General features: G+C 32.8%; 2 protein-coding genes across 4 annotated transcripts; both read left to right on the top strand.

Annotated features, from left to right (window-relative positions):
• Window positions 1–1,653: 1,653 nt before the first annotated feature.
• Window positions 1,654–5,883, top strand: LOC122318550 (ras-related protein RABD2a). Its single transcript, XM_043136008.1, has 8 exons — window positions 1,654–1,873; window positions 3,015–3,087; window positions 3,730–3,777; window positions 3,861–3,908; window positions 4,810–4,881; window positions 4,981–5,136; window positions 5,228–5,331; window positions 5,548–5,883. The coding sequence occupies exons 1-8, from the start codon at window positions 1,860–1,862 to the stop codon at window positions 5,639–5,641; spliced, it is 609 nt and encodes a 202-aa protein (XP_042991942.1). The 5' UTR covers window positions 1,654–1,859; the 3' UTR covers window positions 5,642–5,883.
• Window positions 5,884–7,648: 1,765 nt separating this feature from the next.
• On the top strand, window positions 7,649–17,429 carry LOC122318350 (polycomb group protein EMBRYONIC FLOWER 2-like). 3 transcript variants are annotated; one of them, XM_043135626.1, is made up of 22 exons: window positions 7,649–7,810; window positions 7,918–8,059; window positions 8,161–8,216; window positions 8,891–9,005; window positions 9,136–9,298; window positions 9,383–9,451; window positions 10,008–10,147; window positions 10,275–10,337; window positions 10,498–10,619; window positions 11,861–11,925; window positions 13,003–13,055; window positions 13,176–13,229; window positions 13,311–13,370; window positions 13,547–13,593; window positions 13,713–13,834; window positions 14,448–14,465; window positions 14,565–14,703; window positions 15,381–15,429; window positions 15,545–15,628; window positions 16,437–16,516; window positions 16,702–16,791; window positions 16,991–17,429. In XM_043135626.1, the coding sequence occupies exons 2-22, from the start codon at window positions 7,934–7,936 to the stop codon at window positions 17,103–17,105; spliced, it is 1,830 nt and encodes a 609-aa protein (XP_042991560.1). In that variant the 5' UTR covers window positions 7,649–7,810; window positions 7,918–7,933; the 3' UTR covers window positions 17,106–17,429. The 3 variants fall into 3 exon arrangements, with proteins under 3 accessions (XP_042991560.1, XP_042991559.1, XP_042991561.1); XM_043135625.1 differs by having other exon boundaries at window positions 14,448–14,486; XM_043135627.1 differs by lacking the exon at window positions 14,448–14,465.
• Window positions 17,430–17,624: the final 195 nt, after the last annotated feature.

Below are 17,624 nucleotides of genomic sequence, written 5' to 3'. Positions count from 1 at the left end.
AAATATCTAAAACCAAAATGAAAGTTGAAATCTAATATTTTTTTAAGATCCCGTTTAGTTATATAAATGATATGAGATGAGATGAGACGAAATATTTTAAATAGTAATAAATATAATATTGTTATGATATAATTTTTTAATATTAATTTTATATTAAAATTTGAAAAAGTTAAATTATTTAATATATTTTGTATGAGAATTTAAAAAAATTGTAATAATAAGTTGAGATGAGATAAAATGAAATTTTTGGTTTTGTATAATCAATCCGGGCCTAAATTCTTTAAAATGGTTTGGAGTTTAGATGAATGAAATTATCAGTAAATCTGAAAATTTAGAAAACTTATAATCCTGATGTAACCTAAAACAAAAATATATTAAAAGGTGACATTAATTAACAAGTGGAAATAAATGCTTTAGAAGAAATATTTATTTAATTAATTTTTGTTTTTCTGGTAACATAGATCTTAAAAAAATATAGATATAGATTAAAATATAAAGAAATATTATTCATATTTTATAATATTTAATCAAATTAGTTGATGTGTTACATTTTAAGTTATTTTATTAATCAAATATTTCGATGAAAATTGAAAAGTTATCAGGTTTCTGTTTGGTTTTAAGTTGAAGGATTTGGAAAGCACCTCCAAAGATGTGAAAATTTAGCGAACAAATTAAAAAGTGATTTAAGCATACACTTATCATATAATGAACAAACTTTTAATGATATATTTTTTAAATAAAATTAAACTCCTCGATTAAAAGCTCTATTACACAACACAAAATAAATAAACATTAAAATAAATAATTTATAATTATTTTCATCTCATCTCATATAATTATTATAATTTTTTAAAATTATCATATAAAATAAAATAAATAATTCAATTTTTTTAAATTTAAAAATAAAAATAATATTTTATTTAACTTTTAACTTTTATCTCAACTTATCTTATTTCATGTGTAAAAACAAATGATGTTGGTAAGGTTCTGATAGTGAGTTGAGATGAGATGTGTTGAGATGAAAGTTAAAAGTTTAATAAAATATTATTAAATTATTGTTTTTTAATATTATTCTTATTTTAAAATTTGAAAAAAGTTAAATTATTTATTATATTATTATAAAATTTTAAAAAAAATTATAATAATTAAATGAAATAATATGATATATATAAATTCTGAAACCAAACAGCCTAAATATGATGAGTAATTTATTATACTAGTTCATCTAAGCTTTTTTTTTTTTAATTTTTATTTATTTTTCTAATCAGTTCATCTTACTTAAAAATACAATACTTTCCAACACTCATAGATTATTATTATTTTCTAGAAAAAAACAATATCGACGGATTCATCTCATTATTGCAAAATAAGGGAGAGATAATGGTTTAATGCCTGAATTTTTCAAGCGTGACACACTAATTAACGTAAGAAAAATATTTTTTGATTATCCATTAAAATTTTATTGACTGATTTTTGTGATGAGTGAAAATATTATAAATTACAATAAAAAACTATTATCTTTCATAATTTGAATCGTTAATTTTATTTATTTGTTTATTTTTTAACTTTTTCCGTTAGCATTGTTCTTTTTTGAAGTCAAAAAGTCGTACGTGCACAGGTTACAAAGACGACAGATCCGTGCAGACCCGGACCTTTCGGTTTCGTCAGCGTCCACTTTGTACATTTCTCATCACTGACCTTCCATTCCCATTTCTGTTTCGCTCTCATTCAATTCGTAAGCCCCCCTCCCCATTCTCTCCTCTCAAAAGTATTTCTGTAAGCTTTCCCGGTCTGACCGGTCCTATCCCGGTCGATCTCGTCGTTGATCAAACACCGCCACCACCACCAACGACTCAGTCATGAATCCCGAGTAGTAAGCACTCTCCTATCTCATTCTCCTTTTCTTGGATTATTGCGGCTTTTACCGTTATTTGGTCGCCGGGAGAACGAATCTGTATAGAAAAAGAAAATTCTGAATCTATGGTAAATATCCTTTTAAAAAAAATATATATATATATATATCCTTCTCGTGTTTCTCGCAATTAAAATCTTCGTGAATTTGACTATCTCTTTATATCTCTGATGGTTTTCTGCTTTCGAGAGTGGTGGATTTGTGGATTAATCTTCCATTTCTCTTTAGGGCATCAACTGAATTCGGGAGGATTACCCAATTAATTATCCTTCAGGAAAGAAAAGGAACTTTAGTACGTATTACTATTATTTGCTATTCGATGTTGTGAGCTTTCTTAGCGTTTATTATTTGTCTAATATATATCGGCGACCAATCGGAAGCATCGTTATCTTTGCTGGCTGGATCTGCCACATGAATGTTTTACTTCTGATTGGTTGATGGTTTCTTATGAAATTTATCATTTGTATTGAAATCATTCATTGCTTGGATTGCAATTTTCAACCTCGAAATGTTAACCGTCTTGGGTTTCAGATCTAAACGTTTGGTTCGATTGGATAACTCTGTGTATGTTTCTGTACGCTATCGGTCGCATGCTTGCATATTTGTTTATTTATCGTCTCTCGCTCTGATCTGGTGTCGTCTCTCACTGTCCAAGAAAGGTAGTCCTTTCGTTGGCTGGCGCCCATCTCCAGCTATGTTTCCAGCCTTATTTCACATACAATTCCCATAAAAAGAAAGAAGCTCGAAATTTTGCTTCGAGAAAGAAGGTGCTTCTTGCAGTGTGGTTCAATTTATATTCTGTCTGTTTCTTCCGCTCTAGTGATCACAGCATTAGAGTTAACCCTTAATTAATTCAATTTGGTTTTTGGGTTCAAGACATGAATAACGGTTTTCGGTTGTGCCATACATATGCTACCTAACACTAGTGTCACGCTGAATCATTTAAGTGAAGACACTGTTGAATATCTTTCACGATTCACTAATGTTCATGTTTAGCACAGTAAATCTTTTTTGTTAAACAGAGACACATCTGGCATCTGCTAAACAAAGTTACAAATTTGCCATTCAAAAAAGTTTATTGATTTCATGTTCTCTTCTGCAGTGACTATTTGTTCAAGCTTTTGCTTATTGGAGACTCAGGTGTGGGCAAATCATGTCTTCTTCTGAGATTTTCTGTAAGCTATTCAAATTCCAGCCTTCATTAAATGCTCCCCTCCTCCTTCCCCAATCTGTTGTTGGTTAATTTTTATCTTGTTCATATTTTTGAAATTTGCTTTACCTGATGCCGTTTTTTCTGTCATGCACCCCCCTGGATATTGTCATCTATCAACCTCAATTTTCTTTTCACCATCATTATTATTATTAATTTTTTTTATCTTGGTGTAAATGTTTATACTTTTCTTTCTTGCTTAGAAGAGACGAAGGTTTGAGTCTCTATATTCATACTATGTATGTGCTGGTCTGCACTGTTGAGACCCTTTATAAAGTTGCAATAAGATGTTTGTCTTAAATTAGTGATTATATCATATCAAAAAGTGCAAAGATGCACATTTTTGTATTGCAGTCTAGTCTGTAGTGTAATACCACATGTTTGTATGTTGTGGTATTATTGTATTATATGCAAAGAAGCATTTGGTGACATGGTGTTCTAAAAAATTTTGGAAAAAATGTTTGTATTATTGTTGGAAAGTATCCTTGTTGCCAACCGTACTGAAGCTACTGTGCTATAACTTTCTTGAACAAAATTCATGAATATGAATGAAAAGTGGAATTTTCTTTCCTCTTTCTTGATTAATATCTTCTTCTCTTTGATTCAGGATGATTCGTATGTGGACAGTTACATTAGTACCATTGGAGTTGACTTTGTAAGTATCGCCTGTGGATTTTAGAATATACTACTTTAAATGAAGAGATATGATTCTAATTGTACCGTTCCATCTATTATTAGAAAATACGCACAGTAGAGCAAGATGGGAAGACCATCAAACTCCAAATCGTAAGACTTCTCTCCCTCTAATTTTTATTTCAAATTTTGTAGGAACTGTACTAGTTCCTGGGCATTTAGTTGACTGACGTGTTTGCAATTGCAAATGGTCTTTGGATTGTTTTTATGCATCTGCCTTACCTTTTTAGGTGGTTACCTTGTCCTTGAGGTATTGGGTAAAATGCATGACAATAAAAGTAAGCCAATGGTCTCTGGATTAAATGAGTCTCCCTCCCTTTAAAATAGGTGAAAGGGCAAGGTCAAGGGTTTAGCTTTGCATGGATGCATGAGATGTATTTATTATCACTAGAAACATGATTTAGCAGGAATTACTATAGTTATTGAGGTAAATCTTTTATTGTATTTTTTTGAAGATATCAAAGAAACATGATATGAGATGAGTTATGCTAGCTTTGGTGCTAAAAGGTTATACATAATTTTTTTTTGGCGGAATCTCATGATACAATTTTGCCATGTTGTGTGTGTGTTTTGTGGGTTGGGGGGGGGGGGGGGGGGGGGGGGGGGCTTGTAGCATCTACATTACTTTTTCAATGATCCTCGGTTCTATCAGGTAAGGCCTTTTATTTGAGGTTTACTCCATGGGTGGGTTGGAACGAATCTGCCTTGGTGAAGTTTCACATCATAAAAAAAATAAAAATAAAAATCTGACTTACTGAAATAACAAGTTCAAAAGAAGACATGACAACTAGATAAACATTGTTATAGACAAATAAGTCTGGAAAACCAAGATCATATCGTCTCCTTGTGGGTTGGGATCCTTTTTTTAATGCTGCTTCTAGATGGAGTTGGTTCAGTTATGCATATCCACAATGTGCATGTTGCTATTGTTCCTATCTAGTTGTTGAAACTCACCTGTTTTTATTTTATTTTTCACTTTTTCTGGGACATGCAGTGGGACACTGCAGGACAAGAGCGTTTTAGGACAATCACCAGTAGTTATTACCGTGGAGCACATGGGATCATAGTAAGCTCTCTCTTCCTCTAATTTTGTTTTTTTGGCATTTTGCTTATGGTTGTGAATTTGTTTGAATTTGTCTCATAATGAACTTTGCATGTGCGGCAGATAGTTTATGATGTGACAGACCAAGAGAGCTTTAACAATGTTAAGCAATGGTTGAGTGAAATTGACCGATATGCTAGTGAGAACGTAAACAAGCTTCTGGTTGGAAACAAGTCTGACCTCACTGCCAATAAAGTTGTGTCTTATGAAACAGCCAAGGTAATAGATATCCCTGGCTGTTTTGCGTTTAAATTGGATTATTGATAACTCAAATGACACTCTTGCCCATGAACTGGCTGGGTTCTAATAGGCCTTTGCGGATGAAATCGGCATTCCATTTATGGAGACAAGTGCAAAAAATGCTACTAATGTGGAGCAGGCATTTATGGCCATGTCCGCTGACATCAAGAATAGGTACTTCTCATCTTTACGACTCTCTGATACCATTACTGTAATAGTCCGTTAGAGAAGAGGTATAAGTTGTAACATTGCATATCAAGGAGGAAACAAGTGCCGGGCAGCTTTGAGGAACTAATTAATAAATAAACTCAGCTTTATCTTGTTATTCAATCCTTGCTTGCAATTGCCTTTCTTTTATGATCAAGTAATTTTTTCATCATTTTTTTCAAGGATGGCGAGTCAACCAATGAACAATGTAAGACCACCAACGGTTCAGATCCGAGGACAACCTGTTAACCAGAAGGCTGGCTGCTGCTCTTCTTAGTTGCTCCTTTTTCGATATTCCATTGCTATGTATGCTTGTAAGAGCAACCTTCTCTATGAATTAGAGTGGTCTAATCCCCTAAAACCGGTATGATGATGATTCGCACGTCAGTTTGCCTTTTAGATGTTCTGCTATTCATTCCTATTTTTGTTTGTTTCTAAATGGTCTCTTAATTATTTTCCGTCGTTCTTGTCGATAACTCGATGGCCTTTTCTATTGCATTCAGTGTCTTGGTGATTTCACTTCGTTCTCATATTTAAACCTATAGGATTGTTTTTATGATTTTATTTATAAAATAATGCACAAAATTATTAAGTTCCGTCAGGAAACTCTAGGTTTGGACACAATAAGCTTTTAATCTAATCTCATCTAATCATTACAATTTTCTTAACTTTTTATTTAAAATATAATAAACAATTCAATTTTTTTAAATTTTAAAATAATAATAATATTAAAAAATAATATTTTGTTCAACTTTTAACTCTAGTATCAACTCATTATTAAAACCTTTCCTAGAATATCTTAAATAACAATGAAATTGTTTGAGTTAAAAATGTTTTATTCGCTTTTGAGAAAGGAAAGAGAAAATTTTGAGAAAAAATATTATAAATTTATAAATTTGTATGAATATAGTTTTTTAATATAATATTTATTTGAAGTTTGAAAAATTAGTATTATTTTTCATGTTTTGTTTGGGAGTTTGTAAAAATTTTAATGATTAAGTAATTATTATATGAAAAAGGTTAAAAATTTAAAATTAAGAAGTGTTTTATGTTAAGAGATCTAAGAAATTATTTATTTATTTTTATGTTTTTCTTTATTTCTTTCTTTATTTTTTTTTTTAAATTCTTCATTTTCTTTTTCTCAATGACCCGTCTAAAGCGTCGCATTGTGAGAGCTCTCTTAAATTTGAATATAATTTTTTAATATAATTGTTAGTTAAAGTTTGAAAAATTAGTATTATTGTTTGTGTTTTGTTTGGGAGTTTGTAAAAATTTTAATGATTAAGTAATTATTATATGAAAAAAATTGAAAATTGAAAATTAAAAAATGTTTTATGTTAATAGATCTAATAAATTTTACTTTATTTTTATGTTTTCCTTTATTTATTTATTTATTATTATTATTTTATTTATCCTCAATGACCCATCTAAGGCGTCGCATTGTGAGAGACGACAGATTCAAAACTTCTGAATACTACTAATTACACTGATTTGTTATCATGGCACAAAAGTCTTGGAATACTAATGAACACATTTGAAAGCTTTCCTTTAATTACTGACATAAAAAAATTTGAATTTAAATAAAAAAATAAAATAAAATCCGAAGACCATATTTACTGATTAAGGGTGATCAATTTGTGTCAGGTTATTTGCTTCGAGTCATAAGTGACTTAATTGGAGCCTAATGTCAATAGTTAAGTGTGTTAATTAAATTCAGACATTTAAAATTTTGGATTTTCTCTCTTACAAATTATTTAAAACTGTGGATTATCAATGTAAGGATATTTTTATATAAAATAGTCGGTATTGGATATAATCTTAAAGTGTATAAATTCTGTATACTTATTTTAAAAATATTGAGATTAATTATTAAAAATATAAATTTTCATGTGAGTCTCAAATTTATCATTTTTTTTTTTAAAATGTGATACTTGTCATCCTATATTATTTTTCTAATAAGTGGTGCTACACCCACCGAGAGTGTAGCTCAAGGATGCATTTCGATAAAGTTATTTGGTATTTTGTTTTATCTTTCATTCATTTTTTATACCATTAAACCTATTAAAAAATATTTATAATATCATTTAAAAACATTTTTTAAATCATTAAATTAAAAAAAAAAAAAAATTGTATCCAACCCATCGGAGCACAAGCATTTCCCTATCTAACATTTATCGTTGTTTAAAATTTTTTCAAAAGATCGTCAGTCCTATAGTCCTATTAATGACAAAGGAAAATTAAAGTTAAAAACTTAAAATGCACCCGACACGTGGAGGACCGAACAACTGATCCTAGCCTCCTAGGTACTACTTCGTTTCCCAAATTCAGCTGATTACTTGATGAACGGCCAACCCGACTTTTCCAAATCGTAACCCCTCCAGTACTGGTTGCTTTCTAAGCGCTCTGTGACTGTGACCCGTTATCTAACAATGAATCATCATCCCTTGTGATTTTCGTCCACTAGTGCTCCTTCTTCCTTTTCGTTTTCTTTTTTGCTTCTAATTTTTTGGATTTTTCAGCTGTAAATCCTCAATTACCGTTTGCAAATTGCAGAAGCTAATCGTAGAATATGTGCCGCCAAGATTCCCGTGTGCGTATGTCGGCGGAGGAGGAAAGCGCCGCCGAAGAGAGCCTCTCTATTTACTGCAAGCCCGTAGAGCTCTACAACATTCTTCAGCGCCGTGCCATCAGAAACGTAGTCGCCCTACAATTTGTTTTTGTTTTTGTTGCTTTTGTCTCCAATTCCATCTCTGCGTTTCTAACTGGAACACCTGTTTTTTTTTTTTGCTTGTGTAGCCTTCTTTTCTTCAGAGATGTTTGCGCTACAAGATAGAGGCAATGCATAAAAAGAGGTATATGGTCTTCCAGTCCAAATTTCGTTTTACATTGGTGCTCATATGCTACATTTTCTCTCAGTTGTGCATTTTCTGCTATTGTTGTTGTTTTTTCCCGCAAATGTTTTTAAGCTTCCATTGAGTAGCTGTTGGATCTTGGTTCTTAAGTAACGCCGTCATGTGGACGTCCTAATGAAGAAGTTAAACTTCCAATAAAATAAAAAATTAAAAATTAAAAAAATGAAGAAGTTAAACTGAGCCTTGGATTAGTGTCTGTGATATAAAGAAGTTCGATACTTCTCTTTTTGGGCAAAATGATTTACATCTCTTTGTATTTGAAATTTACTATCATCCAAATGCCACTACTTTGAAGGTTTTCTAGTATTTAAGAGAAAGAAATACCTCCTGTCACAATTTAGATAAACATCCTGAACCAGGTTTGCTCATGCTTTTGATTTGACTAAGATTGTTGTTTGTGCTCCTTTTGTTGTAACATTTAATCCTTCCATCAAGTATATGATGAGTACAAACGATAGCACCGATCTATTCTTTTTAAGAATACTTGAATCTTTTTCTTCTCATGGTTAGTTGAATTTCATTACTTTTCATGACCCTGGAGTAATCAGTTGAATAAGGGCACTAGAGCTAACAATTCGAGGCTCTTACTTGGTTCCTGTTGGCTGATCATGTAGAATACAAATGAAAATTTCCGTACCCGGGACTGTGAATGAAAGTTTACAAACTCAAAATCTATTTCCTTTGTTCATTTTTTTGGCGAGACTAGTTTCTGATGTTGCAGATGCTGAGGTAAGAATGCATATTCTTTCTTAGCGAAGTTAATTAATCAATTTATGTCTAATTGAAATTATCCTTACTTCGCTAGTATTTGTTGACAATAATCTGCTGTTTATATCCCTCCCCCCACGTAAAAAAATAGTATTCAGCTGTGTACCGCTTTAGTCGAGTGTGCATCTTGACCAATCCAACCGGAGTTGAGAGGGGTACTCAAATTCAAGCAGCAAATATTATTCTTCCTGAGATTAATAAGCTAGCAATGGAGGCTAAATCTGGCTCACTTGCTATCTTGCTTGTCAGCTGGGGTATGCAATAATAGTTACTTTCTTGTCACTGAATGTTGTAAGATGGATTTAAGTCTGACTCGCTGCAATATCTGTTTCTTGCAGTTGGGGCCCAAAATCCTTTGCTTGGAATCAATATAACCAAGGGATCTTTGGATATAACTTCTTTTCTGTGTAAGATATTCTTTAGTTGCATAAATTTATTGTATATAAACACTTGGCTTCATGTTTTAGCTTAATAGTTCAAGTGCTTAACAGTTTATGAGTGTTTGGCTCTGTTGTTTAATCAATTACAAAAAAAGGAAAGGTTTTTTTTTTTTTTTTTTCCCGTTCGTTATATCTACTCTACTTATGTTAAATGTGTTGAAGGTTTCTATGTGGTTCTGTTTTAACACCATTTTTTAACTTCCTAATTATAAAGTAAATAGTGATCTCTCAAATTATGCTTTGATGGTGATAATTTTAGGGAGAAAACTCTAGATGGTAACTGTAGATTGCCCAAAAGTTGCGAGGAAAATTTTTGTGAGGTAGAACAATCTGGTGAATAATGAGAAAATCTTAGATATAATATTATTACATTGGGTAGGAAGTACAATACGTAGTTAACATTTTAGTCTCCAAATTTGTTGTTAAATGTATTTCCACCCCATGATGCATATAGTGCAAAACATTGTCAATTTTTTTCTCAAAATAAGATTTTTGCTGGTTTCGTTTGTTTTTAACTTGACAGCAACTGTTGGAGGATACTGCTTATGGGGCAAGATACCATTCGAATCACTTTATATGTCATGGGAAAATTCTCCAAACTTTAGTTTAGGCCAAAGGGCTGAGATAATCTCTACTGTGAATATGCATTCTTGCTTCTTGAAGGTATGAATTATAGATGCCTACTAACTAATTGTTTCTTCTTGTTTCTTGCTGAGACATGCAAATAGCTGCTTAGACATACTTTAGGATTTTTTCATCTTCTAACAAGTTTATTTTCACTTTTCCTCAGTTTAGTTGTTTGAATGAGGACAAATGTATCTCAATTCAACTTCCCTATAATCCTGAAACTCTGGTATTTTCTACCTTCCATGTTCCTTTTTTAATTGGAGAAAATGGGTATCCTTTATTTTTTGTTTTAATGTCCTTTTATTTTATTATTATATTTATCCTTTTCACATTACTCTTCTAGGTCAATGTCATCAATAATGTTTGATTTTTTTGGGTTTCCTCAGAGTACATCGCAGCAAGTGCAAGTAACTATTTCTGCAGAAGAGACAGGGGCCCTGGAGAAATCTCCTTATAATTCGTACTTATGTAGTGACGCTCCTTCTTCATCACTGTCTCATATTATCCGGTAATTTTTACTCTCTGTCATATATACATGTAATTACATTCATAAACACAGCCACACAGTAGTACAAATGCAGCCACATGTGGTATAGATAATATACTATGTGCATTGTGCTATCAAGATTTTTTTTGATAAGTAATAAGATATTTTATTGATGTAAAGATAGGCATAGCCCAGGTACACTGGAAGTATCGTGCTATCAAGATTAATAGTCCTATTTGTTTTCACAAACAATAATGGGATGATCTGTATATTCATATAATACAATTATCTACCGACCATAAAGGTGGAAATCTCCTTATTTGATGAATTTTTTAACACATCAATTTGTATCTTTAATTGAATGGTGAATATTGTTGTATGTATGAGCCAAAAATTATGTTTTTTTTTTTTTTCCCAAAAGAAAAGGGTCATTTAATTTATATTTGAACTTTTTAATTGTCTCATAAAGATCATTTTTTATAAGTTCATACTAGAGGATCTGTTTTTTAATCAGTAGTTCATATTAGAGTATCTTTAACTATTCAATGGTTAAAAATTGGGATAAAAGCGACATAAAAAAAAAAATTAGGATTTTCCTCGTATATTTCTCATGTACTCGGGTTTTGCCTATTTACATGGATCAATAAAACTTCTTTTACCTAAAAAAAAAAAAAAAAAAAAAAAAAAAAAAAAAAAAAAAAAAAAAAAAAGAAGGAGAAAAGCACTATTTCATGTGAGAAAGGACGAGGGACTGTCAATCTTGATGAACCCCACCTGCATTGTAGTTAATCACACATGTTTATATATCTCCGTTTTCTTGTGCTTCAGAGATGCTGTTAGAATTGCATTTTTTAAATCATCATAGTTTGCTTTTAAGAGTTGTCACTGTTAAATCTACTGACTAGTATTCTCCTAGAACTCATATACTGCACATATTTTGTTGTGGCTTTTTTTATTAGAAGTCTTTTATATGCACTGGTTTTCTATCAATTTAAACAAACTTTGATTCAAGAATTTTGTCACATGCTAGTGTAGATTATCACAAACTAGCCTCAAGTCAATCGAATCCATAACTAGGTCAATAATATTAAAAAATGTAATTTGATCATGAAAAAATGTGTATTTCTGTTTATTTGGAAGATTAGAGTATGTGCATTTAGCATGCTTATTGTCTATTGCGTTCCACTTCAACATTGGATTTGTATATCTTTGTTTTCACTCAAGGACAAATATTAAAAAATCTGGCTGCTTTTGCTATCCAGGCTAAGGGCAGGAAATGTCATTTTTAATTACCGATACTACGACAATAAGTTGCAAAGGACAGAAGGTGATATGAATTTCTCTTTCTTTTCGTTTCCTTTTGGTTGATTTATATTAATTTTGTAATGTTTGTTGTCGCTGAAAATTAGTGCCGGCTGGTCTGATTAGTCAAGAGGAACCCTTGTTAACAAGGGTTCCTAGTTTTTCTTGGATTCTTTTGATTATTTGTATTAGAACATGGATTGGGCCTTGTTACACCTTAATTGTAGCCCTAATAAACTTTTATAACGATCTTGAAGCCCACATGAACATACAAAAATAAAAAAAAAAATCACATGCAAAAATAAGTAACTAAATTCATAATTTACCTCTTAATAAAGTCTTGGGTGTATTTCTCAAAAAAATAAAGTCTTGGGTGTGAGTTGGTTCAAAAGTTTATGGTAAAGCTAAAGGAAAGAAAGAAAATATTAAAGGGTTGATCTAAGCACTCTTGGACCCTTGGTGCTTGAAAAGCACCTCTGAAGTTTATGATATCCCTTGGTTACCGTCTATGAAGTTTATGATATCCCTTGGTTACTGTCAACTTCATACATGGTCCACCTTGTCCAAGATATGTTCATACTTGTGGGTAGCCCTAGTGGTAAGGGTGAACTTGTGCGCATGAGCTCCGTGTCACAGGTTCAATTCCCCTTGGGATCAAACTATGATTTAAGTGGGAGGCCATGGCGGTGGGTTGCTATGCTAGTCTCCTTAGGGGTTTAGATTCCATGGGTGAGTCCTAAGGGCTCTGCCTTGGGGTGGTTCCCCTATCATTAAAAAAAAAAAAAAAAGAAAAAAAAGAAAAAAAAAAAAGAAAAAAAAAAAAAAGAAGATATGTTCATACAATCTTACTCTACTTACATATATATATAAAAGGTTTATATAATCTTACTTTTTATTTCCATGTACTTTCAGATATAATGGATATTGATGCTTATGATTAATGATGGCTGACTGGCTCTTGGAAATTTCTATTTGTACTTTTTTTCCTGCTATTTTAATCCTTCCTAATAATTTTGATGATGTATGCTCTTTTTCCACTCTCTTCTTTTAATGCATGGTTGTGGTGTAGGAGCCATAATTTGGTTAATTCTCTAACTTGCAGTAACAGAAGACTTTTCCTGCCCATTCTGCTTGGTAAAATGTGCTAGCTTTAAGGTGAAGCTTTTTTCTGAATTGTTTTCTGATATCTTTGTAGTTCATTTCATATGAAAATGAACAGATAGTATGTATGATTTGTCGTGTTGATGCTCATAAATCTTGAACCTTCTTTTGTAGGGTCTCAGATTTCACTTGTCTTCATCACATGATCTCTTCAACTTTGAGTTTTGGGTTGGTAATTTTCAGAAATCTTGTCATTCTGGTGATTAAGCTTTGGTGAAGCATAACTACTGAAGCATGGATATATTATAGGTGACTGAAGAGTATCAAGCTGTAAATGTGTCTGTGAAAACTGATACGTGGAGATCTGAGGTGACAATTAACTTAACCGTGAAAAATTACTTAATGATCAGCTATTGTACCTTGTTACTCATTTAGTGTCTAGCATTATTGGGTTAAGAATACGCATGCATTGTGTTGTGTACAACAATTTGTTTTTGTCTTTTGCATTAGTGTTTGGAATTTATTTCCAAGTTTGTTCTCTTCAGGTTGTTGCCGATGGTGTTGATCCTAAGCAACAGACATTCTTCTTTTGGTATGTAATGTCTTCTTTTTTTCTGTAGCGTGAGCTAATAATTTCTTTGGCTTTGTGCCATTTACAACTACATTCATCAATTTCTTAGGATAAGTGTGGGGTCTCATTTCTCTATGCAGCTCAAAGCCACTAAGACGCAGAAGACCAAAGAACCCAGTTCAAAGTGCAAAGCATGTACATCCACTCGCCTTGGAAACAGATTTGCCATCAGAAGTCTGTGAGCTTCTAGACAAGGCGGATGGTATGTGTCCTTTCATTTTTATCACGTATCAGCAGTCTCAAGACTCTCAACTGATCTTCTAATTCGTTATTTTGCATGAGCTTCTAAACACAGCTAACACATCATATGGGATTAAACTGTGGCGTTTTCTCTACCTGTTGGCGAATATGTTCTGCAACATGTTGTAATCTCCAGATTTCAGTTGCACATTGCATTTTGGTGAAATGACCTTCTGGAGTTTATTGGAATCTTGTGAAACGACCTCAGTTGCTCTACTAAGTGTTGTTGCAAAAGGCCATCTCAAACTAGGACTGAATTGTTGCAATTTATCTAGCTTTGTGTAACAATTGTTGAGCCTGGATATATATGAAAAAGTTTGCATGAACCTATTGTTGCAGGTTTTCTTAGATATCATGTTTTTAAACAAGCCCATGGGATATTTCCGGTAGATTTAATAATGCATTATGCTGTAATTTAGATATCTGCTGATACTGAGAAGTTTTTTTATTTTATTTTTTATGGGTAATACTGAGTAGGATTCTCCGAGTGGATTATTTGTTAGGAAACTATCTACCCTTCATCCACTCCTATGGATTTTAGGATTTTATTCATGGACAATCTTTTTTCTTTTCAGATGCTTATTCTAGCCAAGGTGATAAGGCTCGTTTTTCAGGTGCGGTTGATTTGCAGAATGCCATTCTTGGTGCTGAAGAATGTTTAAAATATGTTTTCTCTGGCTTTATTGTTGCAGGGATTTCAAATGCCGTACCCCAATCGCATGTTGATCCTGATTGTGTTCAATCAATACTTGGGAACAATCTTGTGCCCCCTACCATGCTACAATTTGCAAAGACAAGAAAGTTATCTATTGAACGTTCTGATCCCAGAAAGTATGTCTGCTAGTCCTCTCTCTCACCCCTACCAAGCTCTACAGTGCATTGGAAATTACCATTTCAAATTGGCAAGCCACTGGTCTGAAAAGTTGTTAGTAGTTGGGTGAACAACTATATGAAGTTTGATACATTAACGTTAGAGTAAAGATATTGCCTTTCATGTTCTCTCTTTAAGCAACTATAAATGTCTGAAATGCAATGTCTTCATCTACCAAAATCCATTTCAATCTCTCTTATTTCATTTACCTGCTTAAATTATTTGCAAAAATACGAGAAGATTATACTGAGGTAAATGAACTTTATTCCTATGGCATTTGCGTGGCCATTCCTTGCTGCAAGGCCATTAACTTGCCTAGTTTCGCAACCTTGGAATCTCCCTAGTTAAGATGTTTAGTCAAATGCCTTGCATTGGCTCATAGCCTCAAACAGGATCTTTATCTTCAAAGTTTGGCGACATCCAGTACCAAGTGGTATTTGGCTCATATCTAACCAAGCTTGTATTCTATTTTGGGACATTATCAGATGATCAAACCAGACATATATTATTGACAGCACATAAAGATTTGGTTTGTCCGGAATTTATAAACTAGAAATTTCATCATTTTATGTACCATAAAAGATGACATTGCACAGCAAATCCAGACTATTACATTTACTTTTCCTAATCTTTTCAGCTGTGCCCTGCTGCGGAAGCGACAGTTCTTTCACTCGCATAGAGCTCAGGTGACAACTTCATATCGTTTAGGGATATCTAACTTTCTTTTCAGCAACATCATCTTTTGTTTTCGATACTTATTACTCAAAATATCTGAAACTAGTTATTATCTTGTCCTTGAAGCTGATGGCACCGGAGCAAGTATTAGCAGATAGGGATAGTGAGGATGAAGTTGATGACGATGTTGCAGATTTTGAAGATCGGAGAGTATGCTTAATGATTTTCTGGTTAACAATATTTTTTTGGTGTTGTTTCCTTGCAATTGTTTCTTTGGTTTGAGAAGAGTTTCTGTTGAAGAGACTTTTTCAGGTAACCTCAAGAAGTATCAATTTTAAGGATCAAAATTAGGATCCCTTACGGGATAAAAGTGGAAATGATGTACATTCTCTATGTTTTAAAACCAAAACAAGGGAAACTCCTGAAACTTTCCTGTTGTGGGTTCAATGGTTGATTGGTCTGATTATAGGGCTTCGTGCACAAAATCAGTGAGTTGAAATTGAAGAAACAAAACAATGTGAGAAACAACTAACATGAAATTCAAAATATTTTACAGAGTTATTTAAAGCCTCCGTACTCCAATATTTGTTGCTTACATATGGAATGTATTTCATAGCAATTCAGAAGTTTCAGCACATTGCACGCTAACCAACTGGAAAATTGGACATGCAGATGCATGGTCTCGTTTCCGGAAGTTAATTGTTTATGATTGTGGTAAATTGCATATTGTTGGCTCGTTAAATGCATGTGTACGTGTGTGCACATCTTTGCTTCTTAATGGCGGTTCTTCCTTTTTGGTCTCCATTGATAAAGTTTGAATGATAAAACAAAGTCTTGGTCCAGTCTTTCTTGAGTCAATGGTCAGTTTGCTGACAATATTTGGGCTTTGGGTTGGGTAGTATGGGTAAAAGCTCGTTCAATTCAACTAGAATCTCTGCCCATGTTTTACTCGCAATTTTCTGTCCTCGTTGGTGATTCAGAATATGAGATAGCATTGATACAATCTAGAATGTTGCAGATGCTTGATGATTTTGTTGATGTGACCAAGGATGAGAAGTTGATGATGCACATGTGGAACTCTTTTGTGAGGAAGCAACGGTAATCTTCTCTCCTCGTTGTGACTTTCTTATTTTTATTGCTTTGCTAGGGACTCTCATTTGATGTCCATTGCCAGAAGACAACCATTCAGTGCCATGCCTCTCTGAACTGCCCAAAATGGTCTTCGGCATTGGTTTTATTCTTTTGAAGCTTTTGGTTTGAAATATTTCATATGATAATGTCAGGGTGCTAGCAGATGGTCATATTCCTTGGGCATGTGAGGCCTTTTCGAGACTGCATGGACCTGACCTGGTCCGGAACCCTGCCTTGATCTGGTAAGCCATTTTCATGTGATTCCAAATAGTAGTTATGGCCATTCCTTCCAAGTCATCCTTTGAAAATATGGCACGCGACCTAAAATACATATGATATTTTGCATGTTAATTCCTTATTTGATTGGTAAGATTTCAACCTAAGTTCTATTTTGTCTGAAGTACTAATAATATAATATGTTCATGGGTGGCCGGTTGGCAGGTGTTGGAGATTATTCATGATCAAGCTATGGAATCACGGTCTCCTTGATGCGCGCACCATGGACAATTGTAATGTTACCCTTGAGAAAATGTCAAAGCCAGGAATCCCGTCCTAAACCCTAAAGAGATGGATTATATTTCAATCAGCAAAGGATTCATCACTGATCGATGTATTATTATTGGCATTTGCAGCACCTTCTTCATTTTCATTTTCTACCCTTTTTTATCCAAGCATTCCAGCTTGTATCCGATTAGAAAAGAAATATGTACCTTGTATGATTGAACTTAATAGGAAAATAAAAATTATGTACGCAAGTTCGTGACCTTTAGGTCTTAGCCGGCGTAGCAATACTTTTGTAATTATTGAAGAATTCCCATCCCACAGAATATTTTTAGTGTCTTCATAGGAGAGAAATCGCAAAAAAGTATTCAGAGCTAAATGTTGTATTTATGGCTGTTTGAGTCATATTATTCACTTTCCAATACAAAAAATGTTTACTCCCTATCAATGTATAAATCGTATCATTTTCAGTTCATAATTACTTTTATTATAAAATAGAATTATGAACTAAATTTCTTTTTAAGATTTTCTTTATTATTATCGTGATCAAGACAAAATAACTAAATTTCCTAAA

This window comes from Carya illinoinensis, chromosome 8, assembly GCF_018687715.1.
Source record: "Carya illinoinensis cultivar Pawnee chromosome 8, C.illinoinensisPawnee_v1, whole genome shotgun sequence".
NCBI lineage: Eukaryota > Viridiplantae > Streptophyta > Magnoliopsida > Fagales > Juglandaceae > Carya > Carya illinoinensis.
Note: the sequence above shows the minus strand (reverse complement) of the source record. Positions and strands in the feature narration are given on the sequence as shown.